At 44.5% G+C, this 27979-nt stretch overlaps 1 protein-coding gene across 1 annotated transcript; it reads right to left on the bottom strand.

Annotated features, from left to right (window-relative positions):
• Positions 1 to 3: 3 nt before the first annotated feature.
• On the bottom strand, positions 4 to 24684 carry LOC308667441 (dicarboxylate carrier UCP2-like). Its single transcript, XM_081326653.1, has 8 exons — positions 24595 to 24684; positions 18777 to 18934; positions 13230 to 13470; positions 10956 to 11163; positions 9772 to 9966; positions 7222 to 7323; positions 6087 to 6267; positions 4 to 1037 (listed from the first exon to the last, which is right to left on the bottom strand). The coding sequence occupies exons 3-8, from the start codon at positions 13353 to 13355 to the stop codon at positions 923 to 925; spliced, it is 927 nt and encodes a 308-aa protein (XP_081182779.1). The 5' UTR covers positions 13356 to 13470; positions 18777 to 18934; positions 24595 to 24684; the 3' UTR covers positions 4 to 922.
• Positions 24685 to 27979: the final 3295 nt, after the last annotated feature.

The following is a 27979-nucleotide window of genomic DNA, read 5'->3' as shown; positions in this document are numbered from 1 at the left end:
TGCTTGAGCTTTATTTTAAAAAAAGGAAGAAAGATCGACATGCGCAGCGCGTATTTTTGTTTTAAAAAAAGGTAAGATCATTGCGACAACATCACAAATAATTTCACAGCAGGCTCGCCCACCGAAGAAGCTTTTAAGTGCCATTTTTCTTTTCCCCAAAAATTTTGCAGCTGGACAAAAGCGCCGGCAAGCCAGATCGTCCTTCAATCAGCTCCGCCGAAAATTAACGGTTAAAGCGCGGGAAATCTGGATTCAAGCTCCTTTGCAATTTTCAGGGTCTGAATTCCTAGCTTTGTAATGCGAGTAAAGAACTTGTCAGCCAAGCAGGAGGGTGTCCCAAATACATTTGGGCTGCAGTCCCACCCCCCCATTGCAGCAATTTGGAGACAGTTGCAACCTTTGAAAGACACCTTGGGAGACTAGCAGGCTTGGAAAAGTCGATTCTTTCCGAGTCCCAAAAGGGGAATTAATTAAATTTAATTAACTGGCCAAGTGAAGCCCTTTGGGACGGTTTTGAAGTCGAGTGTGCGAGTGGGACAAAATCCATCCGTTTGTGTTTAAGGGGTGTGTGCAAGGTAGCTAGGACAAAAGTAAGACTTCAGGTAAACATAGTGTAAGATAGGCGCGGGCATCTCAGATTCTCCAGCTTGTTTAAAAAGCGCGTTAAAATTGAGATTGGACTATGGTCCGAGCAAGATAAATTACTTTTTTTTTTAAAAAAAAAAGAGAGAGAGACAGACAGAGCAGGAACATCTGCAGATATCAGCAGCTACATCCAGGTCGAGACGTGTTAAGCGTAAAACTGTTCCAACATTTTAAAACGGGAAATCCACAGAGTTTTAGAAATGCATCGGTCGGGAGAACGGAGGGAATGGATCTATAGGATCGGGGCAAAAGTTTAAACTTTGCCTCGCCGGTCCGCTCAGGACAGGGTCCCCCACGATGCCCGGGCAGCCATCAGGGCACGCTTCAGCTGTTCGTAAGTCACAAACATCACCACGTTCCAGGACCCCAGGCGAAGGAAGGAGGGTGTAAAGCTAAGAGGGGGGAAAGAAGGGAAAAATGTTGCTTAAGGAAATCAGGGGGATTTAAAGCCCTGGGTTTTTTTTTCCCACCTGGGCAGCTTTCAGACGAGTGGACTTCAACTGTAATTGGGTTTTTAATCAGTTATAGGGGTTTTAGATTTTTAATCAAGGATAATTTAATCTATTTTAATTGTTATTAACTTTTTGTATTGTAATGTTGTTTTAATTGCCTTGTAAACCGCCCTGGGTCCTACGGGAGAAGGGCGGTATATAAGTTCAATAAATAATAATAAAAAAAATAACTCCCAGAATCCCTCAGCCAGCCAAATCCTCTCCCCTTTCAACGCTTTTCTGGGAAGCAAAAACAGCACGGAGGAGGCTCCTGGCAAATTCATTAGATCAATTGCCAACCATTGTTAGTATACCAATTATATTTCATAACTGCCCCCTTGATATAGACAGATCTAGATGATCGATATATATGTGTGTGTGTATATATATAGATAGATATTGATATATAGATATATATATAGTTATATATCTATAGTTATAGATATATAGAGATGGATAGAGATAGATGATATGTAGATAGTTACATAGATGATAGATAGAAATAGAGATATAGATAGATAGATAGATAGATAGATAGATAGATAGATAGATAGATGATAGATAGATAGATAGATAGATATAGGCAGACAGACAGACAGAGCTAGATGATCAAGTGAAATGTTGAAATATTTACATAGAGAAATATATATATATATATTTGACAAATATATATATTTGTCAAAAAGCCTTGACAAATACTTAACACATATTTCCCTTGCCTTCTAGCTAATAAAAGAGAGAAAGAACCTCAGGAAGTTAAAACAACTGCCTAATATATAATCAGCCCAGGTTCGAATCTCAGATAAAGGGTATGACTGACTGATGAGAACATAAGAAGTTCAAAATGATCATCTCAGCCTCCCAAATTCTTTATTAGCAATTTGAATAATTTATGCAAATAATCAGCTGTCATAAGTTGACTATATCCTGTGGATAAGCCTTGGGTCAGGCCAAAGCAGGAAAGAAAGAGTTAATTAGCAAAGTGCATTCAAAAAGCCTTGACAAATACGGTACTTATATATATATATAAAGAGTTCGAAATGATCATCTCAGCCTCCCAAAATTCTTTATTAGCAATTTGAATAATCTGTGTGTATATATATATATATATATATATATATATATATATATATATATATATATATATATATATATGTTTTCGTAGATTCTCGCGGGTGTCTGTATGTGTAGATCTAGAGTCTCGGGTTTCTTCCCGCGTTCCTTTCATCTTCAGAAAGTTGTGGCGACGTTTCGACGAAATCCCATCCGTCATCATCAGGCCGGAGTGTTCCTCCTGCTGCTTCCAGGAGCAATGCGTGGTCTGGCTGTTCCTTTCCTTCCAACTGCCGGTGGGGCTGTGTTCTGAGGCGTGGCTGTCTTCTGATTGGGTGGATGCGTGGTTGTCTTCTGATTGGTTGGAGGCGTGGCTGTCTTCTGATTGGGTGGATGCGTGGTTGTCTTCTGATTGGTTGGAGGCGTGGCTGTCTTCTGGTTGGGTGGGGTGTGTTCTGAATGGGTGGGGTTTTTTGTTGTGTTGTAATATCCTGAGTGTTGTGATTTGGTGTCCTGAGGAGTGGGCTGTGTAGTGGCCTCCAGAGCTTTGGTTTGGCTCCGAGTTCGAGGACCTGCTATGTATCTCTGGTATGACCAAACAAACAAGGACCTACTATCATTACATCTCAAACTCAGCAACATTATTCACCCGATACTATGGGACAAAGTGAAACAACTGGCGGTTTGGAGAGCAGAAACAGAGACCATCTATAAAAACAACAGACATTCAAAGAAACTCAAACAATTAGAAAACTACAACAACCAAACAACCACATCACAACAACATCTACAACAAGTAGTGCATAACATCTCCCACAGAAGACTAACAACAGCAGAAACAAACGTCCTAGCAAAAGGTTTCAACTTCGCTGTTGCACCAAAGAAAATTCCCACAGAAACCATCATATGTGGAGTTGAAACCAGCTTAACTAAACTCAATGCAGATGAAGCAGACCAAGTCAGACATGAAGTCACCCACATCCTATGCACAAGCAAACCACCCAAAAGCAACCTAACAAAAGAAGAACAAGTAGCATTGCAAAACCTAAGAAAAGACAACAGCATAATCATACTACCAGCAGATAAAGGCAATGCTACAGTGGTAATGGACACATCAGACTATGAAGAGAAACTGTCCAACTTACTCAAAGAAACTACATACAAACCTATATATACAGATCCCACAACCTATCTAGAAAAGACCACCAAGAAAAAGATAAAATCAACTTCTATAAGCCAAGAAACCCAACAAACAATCATTCCTAGGGAGAAGTCATCCAGATGCCCAAAACTATATGGCCTCCCCAAAATACACAAAGATGGAATCCCACTAAGACCCATAGTAAGTTCTATAGGCTCACCACTACAAAACTTAGCTAAATACCTAGCAAAACAATTACAACCTCATGCAGAAATGGCAGCTTCATATGTCCAAAACTCATACCACTTTATAGAATTAGTGAAAAATCTACAGATAGACCAAAAAGACTTGCTAGTCAGCTTCGATGTGGTATCACTATTCACCCAGGTGCCAGTCCAAGAAGCTCTATCAACAATAAGAAGCAAATACCAACCACCAAACCATATTATAGAACTAGCAGAACACTGCTTATCAAACACATACTTCATACACAGAGGCCAGAGATACAAACAAATAGAAGGCGCACCAATGGGATCCCCTCTATCACCAGTTATCGCCAACCTTTTCATGGAAGAATTTGAAACTAACGCTCTGGAAAAGACCACAAACAAACCAAAACTGTGGCTCAGATATGTGGATGACACCTTCGTGATCTGGCCCCATGGAAGAAAGGAGCTAGAAAACTTCCTGACACACCTGAACAGCCTACATCCCAAAATAAAATTCACCATGGAGATTGAAACAAACAACCAGTTACCTTTCCTGGATGTACTTATATACAAAAAACAAAACGGCACCCTAGGACACACAGTCTACCGAAAGAAAACACACACCAACCGTTACCTCAATGCGCAATCACATCATCACCCAGCACAAATAAATTCAGTAGCCAAAACACTAATAACAAGAACCAGATGCCTTGCGGATGAAACACATATACAAACAGAACTACACACCCTGACAGACATATTGACAGCAAACAAGTTCCAAAAAAACAAAATCACCAATATGATTCAGCAGGGGACTCCGAAACAGAAAAACATCCAAGAAGAAGAACAGAACAACGGACGAGCCATCTTGCCCTACATAAAAGGAACAACCGACAAAATCAGTAAAGTACTACGCAAACATAACATCAAAACCGCATTTAACACTGACAGAAAGATATCAACCATCCTGAGAAACCCCAAAGACAAAATAGAACTGGAAAACCAGGGCATATACCAAATCCCATGCGCCTCCTGTCCAGCAACATACATCGGACAGACTAACAGAAGAATAGAGGTACGTGTAGAAGAACATAAGAACTCAGTACAGAAGAAAGATCACACATCTTCACTAGTACAACACATAAACACTACGGGACACAACATCAATTTTGAAGGTACAAAAACAATCGCCAAAATAGAACATCTCAATAGCAGAATAATCAGAGAAGCCATTGAAATAGAAAAACACCCAGACAGTATGAACAAGCGAGACGACACCTCCCGCCTACATGCCATTTGGAAACCAGCATTGATAGAGAAACGAATTTCAGCAAACAAGGATTTAAAAAACCAACAAACAACCCCAAATGCCACCAGCCCCAGCAAGACTCATCCACACCCAGAACAAAAACTCTCCCACATAAAAGACAGAACAAGTCAAGCAAAAGTGCCATCACCCAAACAGAAGAACGCACACACGAACCTGACTGACCCATACCAGAGATACATAGCAGGTCCTCGAACTCGGAGCCAAACCAAAGCTCTGGAGGCCACTACACAGCCCACTCCTCAGGACACCAAATCACAACACTCAGGATATTACAACACAACAAAAAACCCCACCCATTCAGAACACACCCCACCCAACCAGAAGACAGCCACGCCTCCAACCAATCAGAAGACAACCACGCATCCACCCAATCAGAAGACAGCCACGCCTCCAACCAATCAGAAGACAACCACGCATCCACCCAATCAGAAGACAGCCACGCCTCAGAACACAGCCCCACCGGCAGTTGGAAGGAAAGGAACAGCCAGACCACGCATTGCTCCTGGAAGCAGCAGGAGGAACACTCCGGCCTGATGATGACGGATGGGATTTCGTCGAAACGTCGCCACAACTTTCTGAAGATGAAAGGAACGCGGGAAGAAACCCGAGACTCTAGATCTACATATATATATATATATATATATATATATATATATATATATATATATATATATATATATATATATACATATACATATATATATATATCTGTGTGTGTGTGTGTGTGTGTGTGTGTGTGTGTGTGTGTGTGTGTGTGTGTGAAATGTTAACTATTTAGATTACCTTGCTAGGCCCCAAACATGGGGCAAATCTTTATTTCCTGTTTTCAGCCTATCTTGAAGGCTATTGAACAGGCTGTAGTCACACCGGACAGTTAATATATTTGTGTAAATTACTAACTTAATTCTTTGTAATTTACACACACACACACATATATATATATATAGAGAGAGAAATAGTGAGTTATAGATATATATATAGAGAGAGAGATGGACAGAGATGGATAGGTAGATAGGTAGATGAATAGATGATACATAGATAGATAGATAATGATAGATACATAGATCATAAATTGAGATGATCGAGAGAAATAGATAGAAATAGAAATATAGAGAAAACATATTATATATATATATATAGAGAGAGAGAGAGAGAGAAAAATTGTGGTCGTAAGTGGAGGACTGCCTGTGAACTCTACTCGCTGCCCCTGGACTCACCCTTTGTAGAAGGCCAGCGGCCCTTCGGCTCGGAGCATCATCAGGGCGCACCGGATGGCATTCCTGTACTGGCCAGGAGGGGAGTTCATGTACCTGGTCTTCACCACGTCCACCGGGGAGGCGATGATGGTGGTGCAGAAGCCGGCCCCAAAGGCCGAGAGGAAGTGGCAGGGGACGTCATCTGCACGAGGAGACACGGGGAGGCTCAACGGAGACCGAAGGCGGCTGGGCTGCAACGCACCCTCCAGAAACACCCACCTGATAACGGGTGGTCCTCAACGTACCACCCCAATTGAGCCCCAAATTTCTGTTGCTAAGCGAGACAGTTGTTAAGCAAATTTTGCCCCATTTTATGATCTGCCTGGCCACTGTTATTAAGGAAGCGCCGCAGCTATTACAGTACTAATATGGTTGTTAAGTGAATCCGGGTCACAAAAAGTGATCACGTGATTTCCCCCCCCCCAGGGGACAATGCGACCGTCGTAAATAGGATCCCGTTGCTAAGTGTCTGAATTTGACCGCGGGGGTGCAGCAACGGCCGTGTGAAAAGCGGACAGAAATCACTTTTTTCAATGCCGTCGTATCTTTGAACGGTCGCTAAATGAATCATCGTAAGTTGAGGACTGACTGCGTTGTTTATTCAAGCCAATAAATTGTGGTTCTTCCTACTATCCTGTCCCCTTAGCTTCACGAACAACGCACAACCAGAGCTGAGCCCCAAATTTTCCTTGCTAAGCGAGACATCTGTTGCGTCAGGTTTGTCCTCTTTTACGACCGTTCTTGCTGCAGATGTTAAGTGTATCACTGCAATTGTTGGGCGTGTCCCCCGATTGTTAAGTGAATCTGGCTTCGCCCATTGACTTTGCTTGTTAAAAGGCCGCAAAAGGGGATCATGGGACGCTGCAACCGTCATATGTACATGCCAGTTGCCAAGCTTCTGAATTTTGATCACGTGCTGCAACGGTCGTTAATGTGGACAAGGGTCCCAGGTCCCATTTTTCAGTGCCGTTGCAACTTTGAACGGTCACTGAATGAACGACTGTAAGTCGAGGACTGCCTTGTGCACACCCTTCCCTACTGCATGTACACGAAAAGAGCAGGATCGCACCGGCTCAGCGCAGTCTACCTTTCTCACCTGTCATGAGACGGTATGCGAGCAGGGTGTCCTTGATGATGTCGTAGGTCACCAGTTCAGCGCAATTCACAATGGCGTTTCTGGATACGTTGGGAAGGGTGCCTAGTTGTGTGAGAAAAACACACACACACAAACACACATTGAGAAAAGGGGAAGCCAGCCTGCCTTGCAGAGAGATTCACGGGCCATGCGCAGAGTGTTCAGTCAATGGCTGGAGGGCTGGTTTGGAAAAGATGCACGAAGCAAGGTCAAACAGGGCACAGCAGAATCCATAGCCAAAATGTGCCGTGTGATTAACACCCAAACAACCATGCAGGTAGTCCTCAAGGTATGAGGGCAACGGAGCCGAACATTTCTGGTGGCTAAAATTTCTGTTCTGTTCTGTTCTGTTAGCAGCGGAAATGCTGGGCTCCGTTGCGGCCGTACGTTGAAAACTAGCTCTTTTAATACCATTTATTCCAGCAACTTACACAGGGCCCCCTCATTCAGTATGCAAATTAAAGGCAGCATCCTTCATTACAGAAGAAGGCAATCAAGCCATTTCATTGAAATGTTAAATATATAAAAGCATGAAAAATACAGAAGGAGGAGAAAAAATAATAATAATCAACAAATGGGTTATATCGCCCCTTGAGCAAATCTCCAGGTCTTTAATGACCTCCAAAAGGCTGGTAGGCTTGGGGGGGGGGGTTCAGAAGGATGTTGGCCCTGGGGGGGGAGTGCCACTCTGAAGAGCACTGGCAGTGATGGGACCCCAACTGTGGTGGCCCCCATCAAATTTAGAATAGAATAGAATAGAATAGAATAGAATAGAATAGAATAGAATAGAATAGAATAGAATAGAATAGAATAGAATAGAATAGAATAGAATAGAATAGAATAGAATAGAATAGAATAGAAATATAGAATGTGATGAGAATAGAATAGAATTATAGAATAGCATTTGGATAGAAGAATAGAATAGAATAGAATAGAATAGAATAGAATAGAATAGAATAGAATAGAATAGAATAGAATAGAATAGAATAGAATAGAATAGAATAGAATAGAATAGAATAGAAATATAGAATGTGATGAGAATAGAATAGAATAGAATTATAGAATAGCATTTGGATAGAAGAATAGAATAGAATAGAATAGAAATATAGAATGTGATGAGAATAGAATAGAATAGAATAGAATTATAGAATAGCATTTGGATAGAAGAATAGAATAGAATAGAATAGAATAGAATAGAATAGAATAGAATAGAATAGAATAGAATAGAATAGAATAGAATAGAATAGAATAGAATAGAATAGAATAGGAATAGAATAGAATAAGGATTAGAATAAGGAATAGAATAGAATAGAATAGAATAGAATAGAATAGAATAGAATAGAATAGAATAGAATAGAATAGAATAGAATGGAATGGAATGGAATGGAATGGAATGGAATGGAATGGAATGGAATAGATATTGGATCTAGAATAGAATAGAACAGAACAAAATAGAATAGGATATTGGATCTAAAATAGAATGGAATGGAATGGAATGGAATGGAATGGAATGGAATGGGATAGAATAGAATAGAATAGAATAGAATAGAATAGAATAGAATAGAATAGAATAGAATAGAATAGAATAGAATAGAATAGAATAGATATTGGATCTAGAATAGAACAGAATAGATATTGGATCTAGAACAGAACAGAACAAAATAGAATAGGATATTGGATCTAGAATATAATAAAACAATATGATAGAATATATGAGATGGAATGGAATGGAACAGGATAGGATAGGATAGGATAGGATAGGATAGGATAGGATAGGATAGGATAGGATAGGATAGGATATTTGATCTAGAATAGAACAGAACAGAACAAAATAGAATAGATATTGGATCTAGAATAGAATAGAACAAAATACAATAGGATATTGGATCTAGAATATAATAAAACAATAGAATAGAATATATGGGATGGAATGGAATGGAACAGAATGGAATGGAACAGGATAGGATAGGATAGGATAGGATAGGATAGGATAGGATAGGATAGGATAGGATAGGATAGGATAGGATAGGATAGGATTAGATATTTGATCTAGAACAACAGAACAAAATAGAATAGATATTGGATCTAGAATAGAACAGAACAAAATAGGATAGGATATTGGATCTAGGAATGGAATGGAACAGAATAGATATTGGATCTAGAATACAACAGAACAGAACAAAATAGAATAGGATATTGGATCTAGAACAGAACAGGAGTTGGAAGGGACCTTGGAGGTCTTCTAGTCCAGCCCCCCCGCTCAAGCCGGAGACCCTATACGATCTCAGACAAGTGGCTGTCCGGTCTCATCTTGAAAACCTCCAGTAATGGAGCGCCCATGATTTCTGGTGCCAAGCAGTTCCACTGGTTAATTGTCCTTTCTTGCTGTCAGGAAGACAGGAGACTGGCAATCCTGCAATGCAATCCAGGTTTGCCCCCCCCCAACCCTGATGGCTTACACAGGACGGGGTGGGTTCCCTGGTACACGGTTGGGGGACGTCCCTTACCCACCTTTCCACAGGCCCCGGACCCCCTCTTCCTTGGCGATGGTCTTGTAGGCATGCAAGGTGCCCTGGTAGCGCCGTCCAGCATCTGTCCGGATCTGGGCCTGGAATCGCACCTTGACCACGTCTGTGGGCTGGGCCACCACCACCGCCATCGCCCCCGTGGTGCCACCGGCAAGTAGCCGGCTGCCCACGCTAGCATCTGCCAAAGTCCAGGGGGAAAAAAATACATGAAACTTTGATCCTCTTTTTGTGAACCAGACAGGCTTCCTGTTTTGGAAACAGCTTGTATATCTAATGTGTAAAAGCAAAACGTTGTGGTTGTGATGGTGATGATGATGATGATGATGATGATGATGATGATGATGATGATGATGATGATAATAATAATAATAATAATAATAATAATAATAATAATAATAATAATAATAATAATAATAAAAAAGTTGGAAGGGACCGTGGAGGTTATCTAGTCCAACCCCCCGCTCAGGCAGGAAACCCTATACCATTTCAGACAACCCTATACCATTTTTATTGTGCTAAAGAGCGTCGGACGGCAGTGCCTTTTCCTTTTTTTTCTTTTCTCCTTTACATTATCCCCACTTTCCCCCCTCCTCCCTCTTCTTTTAGTTTTCTACGATTTTTTCCCCGTTGTATTTTTAGGCTTCGATAAAATTAACACAATAAAATCATATATAAAAAAAACTTACAGCAGTTCACTGAGTAGCCGTTCGAAGTGATGACCATTTTTTCACACTTAATGACCACTGCAGCGTCCCCACGGTCACCGGATCAAAATTTGGAGGCTTGGCAACTGACTCGTATTTATGACAGTTGCGGTGCCCTGTGGGGGGGGGCGGTGTCCCGTGATCCCCTTTGGCGACTTTCCGACATGCAAAGTCCCATGGGGAAGCCGGATTCACTACGATGACTACAATCACGGTTTAGCACTTTATTGCTTTTACGTACACTGCGAGCTTCAGCACCGGAGACAAATTCCTTGTGTGTCCAATCAACTCTTGGCCAATAAAGAATTCTGTTCTAACTTCACAACTGCAGTGGCTCAACTGGGGCAAGGTAGGTGGTAAAACGGGGCAAGGCTCGCTTAACAATCGTCTTGCTTAGCAACATAATTTTGGGGCTCGTGGCGAGAACCCCTGACACCCCACCTGGTCCCCGATGCCCACTTACGCTCGGAGCCCTTGGTGTAGAAGTGTTTCACGGAGTCGTAGAGTCCGATCCGGACTGAGGCGAAGCTCATCTGGCGCTGAAGACCAGCCACCAGCCCGTTGTAGAGGCTCTTGGGCCCCTCGTTCCTCACCATCGTGGCCATGGTGCCGAAGACCCCCTTATACTGGGCTGTTTTGGGGGCGACGCTGGCCGCCTTCTCTCCTTGGATCTGAGCAGGAAGAAATGGGGGAAGGGCAGAGCATCAAAGTCACCGAGCTGCAAGGGGCCTGGGAGGTCTTCTAGTCCAGCCCCTGACTCAAGCAGGAGACCCTACTCCACCGTGGAGAAAGAGTTCTCCAAACACTTCTGGAAAACCTCCAGCGATGGAGCGTCCCCAACTTCTGGAGGACGACGGGCCCCCAAAATAGGTCTTACAATCCAAAGCAGCCATGACTGAGATCAAACCATGATTGAGATAATAATAATAATAACAACAACAACAACAATAATAATAACAACAATAACAACAACAACAACAACAACAACAACTATTGGCATTGACAAATTTGCCAGTAGTCAATTGCAAAAGGCGGCGTTACTAGGAAATGCTTCCATCTTATGACGAGATCTGTAATTCTATCAAACATCCACATCTGCCTATCCCAGGACTCAATAGGTAGACAAAAATGCCAAACCCAGTCTGAACATCTGGCTGACTGTGTGATAATAATAATAATAATAATAATAATAATAATAATAATAATAATAATAATAATAATAATAATAATAATAATAAGTTGCAAGGGACCTTGGAGGTCATCTAGTCCAACCCCCTGCTCAGGCAGGAAACCCTATACCATTTCAGACAAATGGCTGTCCAGTCTCTTCTTAAAAACTTCCAGCGTTGGAGCATTCACCACTTCTGGAGGCAAGGAGTTCCACTGGTTAATTGTTCTAACTTGTCAGGAAGTTTCTCCTTAGTTCTAGGTTGCTTCTCTCCTTCAACCAAGGAGAAACTTCCTGAGCTAGATTTGAGTTAGATTTTTCAACCTTGATCAATTGCAGACAGGCGTGTCCCACCAGCAGCACCCCCCCCCCGGCCACCTACCGGACAGGAGGACTCAAGTGAGGACCTAGCTTGGAATCCTTGCCCAGCCACAAGCGTCATAAGCTTGAGCTGCCCCAAGATCCACGAAGGCTTAATTGGTCGTTCCCAGGGCAAAACGAACAGTCTGGGCAGATTCTTGTAAAATGTACGCCAAGCAATAAAGTTGCTGACTTTCGGTATTCATCAGAAACTACAGGCAGTCCTCAGCTTACAGCAGTCTGACCGTTCAGAGTTAGCCCCGAAAAAAGTGACTTACGACCGGTTTTCATGGCTTACGACCATTGCAGCAACTCCGTGGTCACATGATCAAAATTCAGACGTGTGGCAACTGGTTCCTATTTATGACAGTTGCAGCCTCCCTGGGGGGGTTTCCCGTGATCCCCTTTGGCGACCTTCTGACAAGCAAAGTCAACGGGGGAAGCTGGATTCACTTAGCAACCACGTGACTCACTTAAAAACCGCACCGATTCACTGAAAAACGGTGGCAAGAAAGGTCGTAAAATGGGGCAGAACTCTTACAACCGTCTCGCTTAGCAAAGGAAATTTGGCGTTCAGCTCTGGCCGTAAGCCGAGGACTCCCCGTATCTAGGGCAAAGAATAAAGTGACCAACTTTAGCTATTCACAAGAAACTATGGTTCGTTGCAGCTGGTCGTTACCTGATCCGAGAATTGCCTTCAGCTTTCTGCAACCTGATGCGTCCAGCCGATGTTTGGGGCAAGCATCCCCCCTCCTAAAGGACCAGGTTGGAGAAGGCCAACCCTGGTTGACCCCGGAGGTGGAGTGCTAATCCTGGGCTCTAGCAAAACCAGGCAGCCCGGCGGTTCAGTGGTTAAGACGCTGGGCTTGTCAGCTGGAAAACCAGGAGCCTGGGTTCGAGACCCGAGCGTCACGTGGATGGGGTGAGCTCCCATCCTTGCCTCAGCTCCCGCCCGCCAAGCAGCTCCAAAGCATGCAAATGCGAGTAGATAAATAGCTACCACTTCAGTGGGAAGGTCACGGCGTTCTGTGATGCCACGACAGACGCGTGACTGTGGAAATGTCTTTGAACACCGCTGGCTCAACGGCCTCGATTCGGAGACGGCAACCTTCGAGTCGGCAACGACTAGCCGAGGGAAACCCGGGAGTTGCTGGTTATCCCTTCCACCTTTGGAGAAATCAAGAGTGCGAAACATCGCCAGGCGCTCACCTGTAACCGGACCTTTGCCGTATCCAACGGGAAAGTGATCAAGTCGGCGATGCAGGCCGCCGTCCCGGCGCCCAAAAACTTGACGGCCGCCGTCGGAGGGACATCGGAGGGCTTAAATCCGACCATGGTGGACGGGTTCAGGAGGGTTTCAGGCAGCGAGGAAGGGGTGAAGGGTTCGAAAGCAGCCAGGTAAAGCGGCTGAGGCGCGTGGGAGCCGAAAGGCCAGAGGAAGCAGCTCCGTCTGTGCAGAGTTGAAAAAGAAGAATATTTATTATCTGCGGTCTGATCAACACAGGAGAATCCTAAAATTCACTACTGTACCTTCCGGGGTGTTAATGGATTGCGACAGAGGTGCAGATAGTCGGGAAATGCTCTAGGCCCGGTCTCCTGCTTGAGCAAGGGGTTGGACTAGAAGACCTCCAAGGTCCCTTCCAGCTCTGTTATTCTATACAGGTAGTCCTCAACTTAGAACCATTTAGTGACCATTCAAAGTTACAACAACACTGGATAAAGGGACTTATGACCCTTTTTCACACTTATGACCGTCGCGGCATATCCCGTGGTCACATGACCGAAACGCTTTGTGACTCTCTCTCCTCTCTCTCTCTCTCTCTCTCTCTCTCTCTCTCTCTCTCTCTCTCTCTCTCTCCCTATATATATATATATATATATATATATGGATCTTTGGTTATTCGGGTTTTTCCCCGCGTAGAACTAAAGGTGTAGGAGCGACATTTCGACAGAATCCCATCCGTCATCATCAGGCTGGTGGCTTCTGCTTCCTTCTTCTGGGAGAAGCATGTGGCTGTTTGTTCCTCTTTTTTAAACTGCCAGAGGGGGTGTGTTCTGTGGGTGGAGGTGTGCTCTGATTGGGTGGGAGTTTAAGTGTGTTCTGATTGGGTGGGAGTGTGTTTTGAATGGTGGGTGTGTTCTGATTGGGTGGAGGTGTGTTTTGAGTGGATGGGCTGGTCTCAGCTGCCAGCCTTAGACCTGAGCTGGTGAGTTGTGCTGCTTTTGTTCGGCTTCGTGTTTGTGGTGGTGCCATGTTTTTATAGTGGGTGTCAGTTTGCTTATTGTGTGCTTATTGGCAAAAGTTGTCCCATGTCCTAAAGTATACTGAATCTTCTTTCTCTTTTATCTTTAATCTCAGTCTGTCCCTTTCTGCACAATCTCGAATTTTCTTAATTAGTTCTTCTTCCCTTGGTATGTTTCCATTTTTCCAATATTGGGCAAATGCAATTCTTGCTGCAGTTAGTATATATAAAATTAAATATATATAATCTTTCTCGTAGCTTCCTCCTATTATGCATAAGAGAGAGTGTTCTGGCTTGAAATCTATATTTTGTTTAGTCATTTTTTCCAACCAAACGTGTATTTTTGACCCAAATCTTTTAGCTTTAGGGCATGTCCTCCAGATATGATAATAAATACCTGGTTTTGTTTTTTTTTACATTTCCAATACTTATTTGATGTACTTTTTGAACATTTTCGCTAATCTCACCGGTGTTAGATGCCATCTGTAAAACATTTTGTATAAGTCTTCTTTGTAAGCCACTGCTTTTGTTAATTTAGCATTTCTTTTCCATAATCTTTGCCAGTTTTCTAATTCTATATTATGTCTATACTATTAGGGGACTGGAGGATCAGGGGACTGGAGGCTAAAACATACAAGGAACAGTTGCTGGAATTGGGGACGTCTAGTTTAATGAAGAGAAGGATGAGGGGGGACTTGAAAGCAGTCTTCCAGTATCTCAGGGGCTGCCCCAAAGAAGAGGGAGTCAAGCTATTCCCCAAAGCACCAGAAGGCAGGAGAAGAAGCAACGGATGGAAACTCATCAAGGAGAGAAGCAACCTGGATCTAAGGAGAAACTTCCCGACAGTGAGAACAATTAACCAGTGGAACAACCTGCCTCCAGAGGTGGTGAATGCTCCAACACTGGAAGTTTTTAAGAAGAGACTGGACAGCCATTTGTCTGAAATGGTAGAAGTTTTCCTGCCTGAGCAAGGGATTGGACTAGATGACCTCCAAGGTCCCTTCCAACAACAACAACTTCTTCTTCTTCTTCTTCTTCTTCTTCTTCTTCTTCTTCTTCTTCTTCTTCTTCTTCTTCTTCTTCTTCTTCTTCTTCTTCTTCTTCTTCTTCTTCTTCTTCTTCTTCTTCTTCTTCTTCTTCTTCTTCTTCTTCTTCTTCTTCTTCTTCTTCTTCTTCTTCTTCTTCTTCTTCTTCTTCTTCTTCTTCATCATCATCATCATCATCATCATCATATTAAATGGCTGTAAGTTGAGGGCTACCGGTCATGATTTTAGAGAGTCTAAAGGGCATACATTACTTTGAGGGCCTGCGCCCACATTATTGAACAAATCATTCACGTTTAGCGAAAGTAAAGCCATCACCATTTTTTGTGACCCCCGAAAATCTACACTAGAAAATGGATCTCATGGTGGGCTCCGCACAGATCAAGCGCCTGTCAGCCCCTCCGGGTTTCAATTTTACGAGTCTCTGAACTGGGACGACAAGACCCACAAAAGGAAGGGAGTCTTGCCACAGCAAGAGAAGGAAGGAAGGAAGGAAGGAAGGAAGGAAGGAAGGAAGGAAGGAAGGAAGGAAGGAAGGAAGGAAGGAAGGAAGGAAGGAAGGAAGGAAGGAAGGAAGGAACCAATAGCCATAGCCCTTAGACTTATATACCGCTTCACGGTGCTTTACAGCCCTCTCTAAGCGCTTTACAGAGTCAGCATATTTGCCCCCCACAATCTGGGTCCTCATTTTACGACCACGGAAAGCTGAGTCAACCTTGAGCCAGTGAGAATAGAACTGTTGAGCTGCAGGCAGCCGGCAGGCAGCAGAAGTACCCCATTCTAACCACTGTGTCACCACGGATCATAATACCTGGTGGGTATTATGATCCCCACATAATCCAGATATAAACCACAGGGATACTTCAACGGTCATAACTGTGAATAACAGTCAGAGGTCACCTTTTTTCAGTGCTGTTGTAACTTTCAAGTGTCACTAGATGAACTGTTATAAGTCAAGGACCACCTCTGTTACTCTTTGTGCCGAATGCAGAGCCAAGACTGCTGTGTGCAGCCCAGCACTTTTCTGGCTGGGGATGATGGGGGATGTAAATCTAGCACCTGCCTAGGGCCGAGGGAGCTGGTGAAAGCCATCTCGGGTCAACCTTTGTTACAGATGCTGTGCTAAACAAAAGAAAAAAAATGCTTGGGGGGGTTATTTCTTCCCTGCCCAAGTGAGTCAGCAAACATCTGAGTCTCGTTTTTTTGAGAAAGTGACCAAGGCAAGTCCTTTTACGAACTGAGTAATTTGCAAAACTCTGGGTGGCCGCCCCCCAGCTTGACCTAAATCCCATTTATTTCTGATTTTCTCAGAAAGGATGGTAAAGGTGAGGAGTTGATGGCGAGGGCAAAGCTGACTGTTTTAATTAAAGAAAAAGAATCAGAAATATTAGAAAACTTTTATGCTCAATCACCATTCATTAAAACCATAAAAATCGTATTAACGTAAGGTTGGTGAGAGAGAACATTAGGTGAAAAAGAGGAAATCAAGTAAAGTTATATGTGGATTATAGAAATCAACTGTTAGTGGATGTGTCTTAAAGGCAAACCCAGACAACACAGTGTTTACCGAATATTAAGGTGATTCTGTTAAAAAATTAATAAAACATATATATACATATATCTCAGATAAAGGGTATGACTGACTGATGAGAACATAAGAAGTTCGAAATGATCATCTCAGCCTCCCAAATTCTTTATTAGCAATTTGAATAATTTACACAAATAATGAGCTGTCATAAATTGACTATATCCTGTGGAGCCTTGGTGGACTATATCCACCAAGGAGCCTTGGTGGAGCAGTGGGCTAATGCCTCCTTAAGTAACACCAGCTGCCTGCAATTAGTGCAGGTTCGAGTCCCACCAGGCTCAAGGTTGACTCAGCCTTCCATCCTTCCGAGGTAGGTAAAATGAGGACCCAGATTGTTGGGGGCAATAAGCTGACTTTGTAATAATGCCGCTTGGGCACCCCCGAAAGCCCTAATAAGCAGGCATATACATAGAATGAAGGCTATTGCTAAGCACATTGGTTTGTGCTTAAATTGTAAGCCGCCCTGAGTCTTCGGAGAAGGGCGGGATATAAATTGAATTAAAATAAAAAAATAAATAAAATAAGCCTTGGGTCAGGCCAAAGCAGGAAAGAAAGAGTTAATTAGCAAGGTGCATTCAAAAAGCCTTGACAAATACTTAACACATATTTCCCTTGCCTTCTAGCTAATAAAAGAGAGAAAGAACCTGTGGCTCAGGAAGTTAAAACAACTGCCTAATATATAATCAGCCCAGGTTCAAATCTCAGATAAAGGGTATGACTGACTGATGAGAACATAAGAAGTTCGAAATGATCATCTCAGCCTCCCAAATTCTTTATTAGCAATTTGAATAATTTACACAAATAATGAGCTGTCATAAGTTGACTATATCCTGTGGATAAGCCTTGGGTCAGGCCAAAGCAGGAAAGAAAGAGTTAATTAACAAGGTGCATTCAAAAAGCCTTGACAAATACTTAAAACACACACACACACACACACACACACACACACACACACACACACACACATATATAAACTTAATCGGTTTTGTTTCTACTTGGAAACCACTTCATGCTTGGAAGAAGAAAAAAATGAATCTTTGATTTGAGCGGAAGAAGCTTCTGGGATGAGAAGCGAAATGTCTTCAAAGAAAAAAAAGGAGGTCCAGTTGCCTCCTGAAAAAAGCACCTTTGGGATTTTTGATTTTTGATTTGAGGATCCGATTAATTTTGCTGTTATAGAAATGGCTTGTGTCTACTAACTAGTACTGCAAAAACTTTTAAAATTCCCTTTGCGCTTTTTTTCCAAACATGGGATGGGAGGGGTCTTTCTATCCCGCTAGTTATCCATATCCTTGTAAAAAATCCCAAACCATTTTAACCAACTGTTTTCAAACACCTGGCATTTTTAAAAAGCGGAGTTTCTTACAAAATTTAGCGTGATTCCAAATATATATTTTTTTCCCCATGCCTGTGGGACATTGCAGCCCAGACTCGGCTAAAGGCAGGAAGACTTACGACCCATTTTTTTTTAGTGTCCGTTCAAAATTACAACAGGACTGAAAAAAATATCCCTTAGGACCATTTTTCACACTTACACCATTTTCAGCATTCCCGTGGTCCCGTGATCCAAATTTGAAAGCTTGGCAACTGACATGTACTTATGACGGATGCAGTGACTGGGATCACGTGATCCATTTCTACAGCCTTCTGACCAGCCAACTCAATGGGGAACCGAGATTCACTTAACAACTATAAAATTCACTTAAGAACTGCAGTGATTCGGTTAACGGCGGTGACAAGACAGGTCGTAAAATGGGGCAAAAGTCACTTCGCAACTGCCTGTCTTAGCAACGGAGGTTTGGGGCACATAGTCGTAAGTCAAGAATCCCTTGCACCAAGACTCATTGGAGCTACCTTTTCAAGATTCCAAAAACAAAGTTACCTTATTCAAGTATATCAGGATCGATCGATCGGTTTGATCAAGCTTCTCTAAAGGATTCCCATTTGTCAAATTGGTTTAACACAAATCCAGCCGAACTCCCTTGACGTGCCATAGAAAGATGGGCAGAAAGCCGACACTGAAAAATCATAATATTTATCCTGCAGAAATAAAAGGATAAATTAAAAAATAGCTGGACATAGGGTGGTACTGGTTATTATTTATTATTTGTTACGACCGATGATTAATTATTGTGACTTTCCAGATCAGTGGTTCTGAATCTGGGCAACTTAAAAAATGGGTGGGCTTCAACTCCCAGAATTTCTGGGAGTTGAAGTCCACCCGTCTTAAAGTTGCCGAAGCTTGGAAAACATTGACTTAGATTCAACCGTTTCTCTTTGGGAGATCTCAGCAAAGGCTCCGTTGTTGATCTGGCTTCGGACCAACAATTTTTGCTACACATCCTGACACTCAGCGATTCCCAGAGACAGAACCAGCTCAGGCTGGCAACAAATTGGATGAAGACCAAAACTAAAACAAATTTTATTTTATTTTATTTTATTACATTTATATACCGCAGGGCGTTTTACAGGGTGATTAAAAAACAGAGATACTAAAATAAAAATAAAATAAATCCTTTTTAAGTGAAGCCAGCCGCAGCCCAGATCCTACCACATCTGGGGTATCTTCCATGCAACACCCCAGAAAAAGAAGAAAAAGTCATTTAGGCAAACTAGAAAACAGGCATGCAAGTAGATACCAAGCGAACAATCCTTCCTCCGACCCACCATTCCTGATTTTATGGTTGCTCCCTGGGAAATTATTCTTGCCCGAGTTTTACCGCGTTTTTGCAGTTCGCAGCAAGTCGGAAAAACAGCTGAATGGAGTTTACAGGTAGTTCTCGACTTACAACAGATTACTTAGTGACCAAAGTTACAAGGGCGCTGAAAACAAGGGACTTATCTCCATTTTTCACACTTACGACCGTTTCAGCATGCCAGGTGATCAAAATTCAGGCTGATTTGTATTTATGATGGTCGCAGTGTCCCGGGGTCATATGATTCCCCCTTTTGTGATCTTCTTACACACAAAATCGATTGGGAAGCCAGGTTAATTTAACAACCGTGTTACTAACTTAACAGCTGCCGTGATTCCCTTAACAACGGTGGCAAGGAAGGTCGGAAAATGGGGCAAAGCTGACCAAACAACTGTCTCGCTTAGCAACAGAAATTTTGGGCTGCGTTGCGGTTGTAAGTTGAGGGCTAACTGTAGGAAGTTTTTCTGGCCATTTATTTTTCGATTTCCAGATAAGATTCCCAATCCCCGCGCATTCAAATATTAACTTAGTCAAGTGCAGCTCAGTCCATGGAGTTCATCCAAATTTTAGCTATTTACAGGCGGTCCTCAGCTTACAACCCAAATGGAGCCTGCCCATCGCGGTCATAACGCACGACAGTTGTCCAGCAGGTCAGTCATACAACTGATCCAGTTTTACGACTGTTTGTGCCAGTCGTTAATCAAACTCAGGGTTTTTGCTGAAAACTGGAAACAAATACGCCTTTATTTTGACCAAACTCTCGCAAAACGATGGATGCTGCAAACGGCTGTAAATTCAGCTCGGTTGCCAAGCGCCCGAAGTGCAAACAAGAGTCTGGGGGTGGTGGTGGGGTGGTCGGGGGATGGACCATCAGAACTTCGAATCTGGGGTGTGCGTCAATCAGAGTAGAACTGGAAGGGACTATGGAGGTCATCTAGTCCAACCCCCTCCTCAAGCAGGAGACCCTGTACTATTTCAGACAAGTGGCTGTCCAGTCTTTTCTTAAAAGCCTCCAGTGATGGGGAAGGAAGGAAGGAAGGGAAAAAGGAAGGAAGGCAAGCAGAATAACAGTTGGAAGGGACCTTGGAGGTCATCTAGTCCAACCCCCTGCTCAAGCAGGAGACCCTGTACCCTTTCAGACGAATAGCTGTCCAGTCTCTTCTTAAAAACCTCCAGTGATGGAGAAGGAAAGGAAGGAAGGGAAAAAGGAAGGAAGGCAAGCAGAATAACAGTTGGAAGGGACCTTGGAGGTCATCTAGTCCAACCCCCTGCTCAAGCAGGAGACCCTGTACCCTTTCAGATGAATAGCTGTCCAGTCTTTTCTTAAAAATCTCCAGTGATGAAGCACCCACAACTGTGCCATCAGAAGTGCCCCCCCCCGGTAAGTCCATCGGAACATTGTGACCAGTCATAACTAGAGGACGACCAGCATAAGCCTCTGGAAGCCAATTGGCGAGAAGGCCTTGGGGTAAAAAGTTGATCTTCTGAAGGTCTGAAGGACCATCTCAGCTGCAGCAGCGTGGAAACGATTTATACGGCTCGTCCTCAACTTACAATCACAGCTGGGCCCAGAACTGATGTTGCTAAGTGAGACAACTGTTAAGGGGTTTTTGCCCCCCCCCCATTTTACGACCTTTCTTGCCACAATTGTTAAGCGAATCCCTACAGTTGTCTGAAATGGTATAGGGTTTCCCGCCTGAGCAGGAGGTTGGACTAGATGACCTCCAAGGTTCCTTCCAACTTTATTAATTATAGTTATAAGTCTCCATTGACTTCGCTTCTCAGAAGGGCGCAAAAGGGAGTCGCGTAACCGTGGGACACTGCCACCGTCATAACCATGAGTCAGTTGCCCAGCGTCTGAGTTTTGATCACATGACCCCGTGGGGATGCTGCAACAGTTGTGTGAAAAAAAAGTCACAAGACACTCTTCTCAGTGAGGTTGTAGAATTAGAATAGAAGCTGGAAGGGACCTCGGAGGTCTTCTAGTCCAGCCCCCTGCTCAAGCAGGAGAACCTATGCATTTCCAGACAAGTAACTTTGTAACATTGAATGGTCGCTAAATGAACTGCTGTAAGTCAAGGACTACCTCCGTTTGCATTCTCCTGCAATGTATTTTCAAATTATTTGTTTTTATTCTGTTGGTTTGCTGCCCATCTCTCCCACTCTAGCCTCCAGAACTGGCCTTTCCTGGTGGTCTCCCATTCAAGGACTAACACCAAGCCCCGCCCAGCCAGGTCCCATCACCTCCTGCCACAAGAAAATTACAAGACTGTATTAAAAGAAAACATATTCGGATCCACAAAAGAGCAACCAAGGCAGGCTTTTGACAGCTTCCCTATTCTAAATTCCACTTTTCTATGATTGGTTTTCTGATTTACTGCTTGGTGTTGCATCCATTTGTTGCATCTGATGCCTAAAGTGTTGGAGGGATACAATAGCCAAGGGGCTGCCCCAAAGAAGAGGGAGTCAAGCTCTTCTCCAAAGCGCCTGAAGGCAGGAGAAGCAGCAACGGATGGAAACTCATCAAGGAGAGAAGCAACCTGGAAATAAGGAGGAATTTCCTGACAGTTAGAACAATGAAGCAGTGGAACCACCTGCCTCCGGAAGCGGTGAATGCTCCAACACTGGAAGTTTTTAAGAAGAGACTGGACAGCCATTTGTCTGAAATGGTATAGGGTTTCCTGCCTGAGCAGGGGGTTGGACTAGATGACCTCAAGGTCCCTTCCAACTCTATTATTATTATTATTAACAACCTGCCTCCAGAAGCTGTGAATGCTCCAACAGTGGAAATTTTTAAGAAGAGACTGGACAGCTATTTGTCTGAAATGGTATAGGGTTTCCTGCCTGAGCAGGGGGTTGGACTAGATAACCTCCAAGGTCCCTTCCAACAATCATCATCATCATCATTATTATTATTAGTTTGTTGGTCAACTGTAGGAAATCACAGCACTTTAAACACAGAAGCCAATTTGCAAAAATGGAAGAAAACGTGATTCACCTTGGTTACAAAAAGCCTGTTCAATTTTTTCCCCCCTCAAGAATGTTTTATTTAGTTTTCAAGTAATATCAGGTTAACTACATGAATGTAAGTCCAAGATACAAATAAAGAAATGATAAAAAAACACCCAAGATCTACTGCAATATAAATAAAAAGACATGTGAATATTTACCCTACATAAAGGATACACCAAAGTATAATTTATTACTATTCAGGTAAACCACAAACTCCACGCACATTGGATAAAATTGTGGTTCCTGCTTCTAAAATCCCATTACTTTATCTGTGGATTATATATTATATATATTTCGAATGTAGAAACTGAATAGGCCTTTGCTAATCCACAGCTGCTGGTCTCTTTATGTGTCCTGATGCAGCATCATATCCACCATAAATAACTTTAACCCTCAATCCCCAGATTGTAGTGCGATGCAATTAACCATCTGGTTTATTTTAAAAACTGCTTAAACACACACACACACACACACACACACACACACAAATTAGGCTTTCAAACCAAAGAGCAACTTGGCAAAACTTGCGTTTGGAATTTTATTCAAAGATATCAACAGGTAAATCTGAGCTCTTACCTTGCAGCTACTGGTGATAAACTCAGCCAGGCCCCAATTTATTTTAAAGATAGTTTATTGGCCAAACCCAGGTTTTCTGTGGGCTCACCCATCACCCCAAAACCGATCCAACGGCCGAGTTCACATCAAATATTAGTGGGATAAGGAGGAACACCCCCCCCCCCAAAAAAAGAGAGCGCAAGGAAGGAGTCAAATGCTTCCAAGGACTGAGGGGACAAGCAAGCCGGGATCCCTATTGGAAATTGTGCGCTGCATTCACACAACACCTTTAGCCTGCTTACAAAACTAACCCATTTTGGGGGGCTTTCCCAAACTGACAAACAGAGGCTGCCCTCACCCAACTCATTAAGGCAGGAAAAGAACCCCAACCAAGCTTTGGATCCTGGCTGAAAGCCTCTTTCCTGGATGCACCTAACCTGGTTAAAGCAGGTTGTTTGAACGCAGCCCCGGCAGCTTCCTTCCTACAGAAATGACAAACGCAGGAGCCCAATAGACCACCTCTTCCAGCCTGCGGGGGGGGGGGGGGAAGCAGGGAAGGGGGGGGAAAGATGGGCATTGCAGTCGGCCAGCTGAACCAAGGCGGAGACCCCAGCCCCAATTGCCAGGCAGGGGCCGGTGGTGCAAAGAAGGCTTTCAAGACTAGACAATCATCTGTCTGAGCAGGGGGCTGGACTAGAAGACCTCCAAGGTCCCTTCCAGCTCCTATTCTAAGAGACCAGACAGTCCCTTGTACCGGAGAGTGCGTGGTTTTGCGTGCTGCCTGCCTCCCACGGATGGGGCTTTTGCTCGGTAGCGGTCCACAGATGGGGGGTGGGTGGGTTTGGGGACCCCTGCTTTAGCTTCTCCTGCTTGAGCAGGGGGCTGGACTAGAAGACCTCCAAGGTCCCTTCCAGCTCCTATTCTATTCTAAGAGACGAGAGCGCGTGGGTTTGCATGCTGCCTGCCTCCCACGGATGGGGCTTTTGCTCAGTAGCGGTCCACAGATGGGGGGTGGGTGGGTTTGGGGACCCCTGCTTTAGCTTCTCCTGCTTGAGCAGGGGGCTGGACTAGAAGACCTCCAAGGTCCCTTCCAGCTCCTATTCTATTCTAAGGGACGAGAGTGCGTGGTTTTGCGTGCTGCCTGCCTCCCACGGATGGGGCTTTGCTCGGTAGCGGTCCACAGACCGGGGTGGGTGGGTGGGTGGGTTTGGGGGTTGGGGACCCCTGCTTTAGCTTCTCGTGCTTGAGCAGGGGGCTGGACTAGAAGACCTCCAAGGTCCCTCCCAGCTCCTATTCTATTCAGTTCTAAAGGGAGAGACAGGAAGAGGGGACCCCGAGAGAGGCGGAGGGACCCTCCCCCGGGGAAAAAAAAGGCGCAGGGGACCCCTTTGCAAGGGGGGAGGGCAGGAAAAGCCCCCTCCCCAACGGCGGGCTCACCTGGGATGGGGGGAAAGCGAAGCACCGAGCGGAGCGAAGCGCGGCGGCGGCGGCGGCGTCCGGGGAGGCGAGCAAGCGAGCCGGGCAGCGGAGAGGACGGACGAGCGAGGCAGAGCCCTGCGGAGGCAGCCTTTATAGCGGCCGGTCGCCGCCTCGCCCCCCGGCCCGCCCCCCAGCCCGGCCGGCCTCCGCCCCCGCGGAGCCCTGCAGCCCTTGGCAAAGCTGGGCTGCGTTCCCACGACCCGCGGAACCCGGGTTAGCCTCTTTTTTTAAAAAATCCTCCCCTAGCTGGCGCTTGAGATTTTCCCCATCCCCCGGGGTCGTGTGGATTCGTCGCTCGGGATCCCGGGGTCGAGACGGGCGGCGAGAGGAATGGAAGAAAACAAAAGGGATCCAAAAGATAGGCCGGCAGGAGCCGACCCTGCTGGGGGGGGGGATGCGGGGATGCGGGCTTGCGAGGCTAGTGCCCGACCCGCGTTGTGTGAACGCGGCTGTAAACACACACACACACACCCGTCTCCCCCTCCCCCGGAGCCCGGTATCCTAGCAACGAGCAGGGCATGCAGCAACCCCTCCAGATGTGGGCACGCCCACTTTTGCTCTGCCCTCCCCCCTCGCAGGGTTAGGGGACTACAATGCCACTAATCCCCCCCCCGGGGGGGGCTGTGGGTGTCTGAGTTGCAGCCCTGCTTAGGGGTGTGTGTGTGTGTGTGTGTGTGTGTGTGTGTGTGCCTCCAGAAGTGGTGAATGCTCCAACACTGGAAGTTTTTAAGAAGAGACTGGACAGCCCTTTGTCTGAAATGGTAGAGGGTTTCCTGCCTGAGCAGGGGGTTGGACTAGATGACCTCCAAGGTCCCTTCCAACTTCTTATTATTATTATAATCAGAAGGGGGAGAGGGCCCTGGATTCTAAAGGGCAGCTGCTGGGCTCTCCGATGCACCCAGGGCTAAGCCATGAATGGTGGTTTACGAACCAGGTAGTAGCAGCGTTGGGAGGCCCAGCTGAATCCTTCCTGATAGAGATGGGTGAGGCCGAAGTGCCACAAGTGGGGTCCACAGTACATTGCACAAAGGTGTACAGTGATGTCATGATGTTTTTTTGCTAACACCTGCGGTGATTCAATGAACTGCTGTGGCAAAAAAAAGGCCATAAAATGGGGGCAAAACTCCCTTAACGAATGTCTCGCTTTGTGACGGAAATGTTGGACTCCATTGTGGACGTAAAGCGAGGACTGCACCACCAAGAGCCGGGGGCCAAACCAATTTTAAATCATGGCCTTCCAATTCCAACAACTATTTTATTTCTTAAAGTCACCCCCTCTTTCGTCCATATACTTAACCACAAGCTGCAAAACACAGTTTCACATCTAGGAGTCCTAATTCTCCTTTTTTTTAGCATCCTGTAGCTGAAGTTTGCGTTTAATTCTCCATTTCTTGCCCCGCCGGATAAATTTAGAAATATCTTTTTAACATTACTTAAAAAGGTACATCATCCCTCATCGATTTTGTCCGAAATAAAAATAGCGTTCTGGGTTAAACATTCATCTTAACTGCAGAAATTCTTCCTTACCATGACAATTGCATTTCCCCCCCTCCACCTTTTTTCAACTTCATTCTGTACCTTAACACAATTATTTTGACGCAGCATACAATTTATTTATTTATTTATTTTATTACATTTATATACCGCCCTTTCCCGGAGGACTCAGGGTAATTACAGGGTAATTAAAAACCAAAAATACAAAAGTTAAAAAACCAAGTTTAAAAAAGATTAAATTTATCCCTGTATAAATAAAACCCCAATTAAAATAAATTAATCCTCAGCCTGGGCCAGAGAGCTCGAAGAGCCAGGTCTTCAGGCCCCGGCGGAACGAACGGAGGTCGGGGGCAGTCCTCAGCTCCACTGGCAGCTGGTTCCACAGGGCAGGCGCCCCCACTGAGAAGGCCTATCCCTGGGTGTTACCCGCTGGCAATCTCTTACCGATGGCACCCTGAGCAGACCCTCCCTGTGGGAGCGCACTGGAGGAAGGGCGTTTGAAGCCGGCAGCAGGTGTTCCCTCAAATATCCCGGACCCAAGCCATGTAGGGCTTTATAGGTCATCACCAGCACCTTGAATTTCACCTGTAGGGCAACCGGAAGCCAATGCAGCTCGCGGAGTAGAGGTGTTACATGGGAGTATCGGGAAACCCCCATCACAACTCGCGCGGCCGCATTCTGCACCAGCTGAAGCCTCCGAGTGGTCCTCAAGGGCAGCCCCATGTAGAGAGCGTTGCAGTAGTCCAAACAGGTCACGAGCGCATGAGTGACTGTGCGTAGGGCATCTCGGTCCAGATAGGGTCGCAACTGGCGCACCAGGCGAACCTGGGCAAAAGCCCCCCTGGTCACGGCTCCTATGTGGTCTTCAAAATTGAGCCGTGAGTCCAGGAGGACGCCCAAGTTGCGAGCCCTATCAACGGGGGGTAACACCTCACCCCCCATCGTTAGAGATGGAATAGTCTGGTTGACCCGAGATGCCGGTATGCACAGCCACTCAGTCTTGGCGGGATTGAGACGAAGCCTGTTTCTCCCCATCCAGACCTGGACCGCCTCCAGGCATTTGTTAAATGTTTAGCTCAAAATGTTTAAACCTTTTCTCTCAGTTTTAAAACCACATTTATTCATCATTGTCTGTCTGGACCCTGCACGGTTGTATTTGATCAAAATCTTGGTTTTCATTTATTAATCATAAAACCCGTGTCAAAATCTTTCTTTTTTTTTCCCCATCAAATACTCGGTCCCTTTCAGAAAAATTCTAGCGCTTTTCAAACTTGGTGACTTTTAAGATGTGTCGGTTTCAACTCCCAGAGTTCCCCATGCTGGCTGGGGGGAATTCTGGGAATTGAAGTCCACGCATTGTAAAGTTGCCAGATTTGAAAAAAAAACTATTTTAGTCTCTTCTTAACTAAGACTAACTCAGTTGTTGGAAGTGGAAAAGAATCAGGCTAGAAATCTCTCCATACAATTCAGTGAAAATTGTCCTAAGAAAACAATGAATATGTGAATATGTAAAAGTACGAGTAATCCTCACTTAAGGACTACCCGCTTAGCGACTGTTCAGAGTTACGCTGAACACCCCAAAAGCTACTTATAACTTGGCTCTGAGGGCTGCGCGCGCACACACACACACACACACACACAAAACCACACGCATAGTCACATGACTGGATATTGTGTGCTTGTCCAGGTGGATTGCAGCGTGTTGCCGAGTTTCACATTAGGTAATCATAATTTATGCCAATTTTTTTGGTCCTTTTCAGATCGGTTAACCCACCCCCATTTTTATATGAATTCTGACTTCTGTCAAAAAAAATAATTGTGAGTAAGCCATTGTGATAAGCGATACTGA

Source organism: Vipera berus (assembly GCF_964194415.1).
Source record: "Vipera berus genome assembly, chromosome: 4".
NCBI classification, from domain to species: Eukaryota; Metazoa; Chordata; class Lepidosauria; order Squamata; family Viperidae; genus Vipera; species Vipera berus.
Note: the sequence above shows the minus strand (reverse complement) of the source record. Positions and strands in the feature narration are given on the sequence as shown.

What these genes read in the sequence shown, in the direction of transcription:
- LOC308667441 (XM_081326653.1), bottom strand. Translation starts at nt 13,355, where the DNA reads ATGGTCGGATTTAAGCCCTCCGATGTCCCTCCGACGGCGGCCGTCAAG. An exon ending in CGGCAAAGGTCCGGTTACAG is followed by an intron (nt 11,164 to 13,229) that starts GTGAGCGCCTGG and finishes CTTCCTGCTCAG; the next exon opens with ATCCAAGGAGAGAAGGCGGC. An exon ending in CTACACCAAGGGCTCCGAGC is followed by an intron (nt 9,967 to 10,955) that starts GTAAGTGGGCAT and finishes GGACTTTGGCAG; the next exon opens with ATGCTAGCGTGGGCAGCCGG.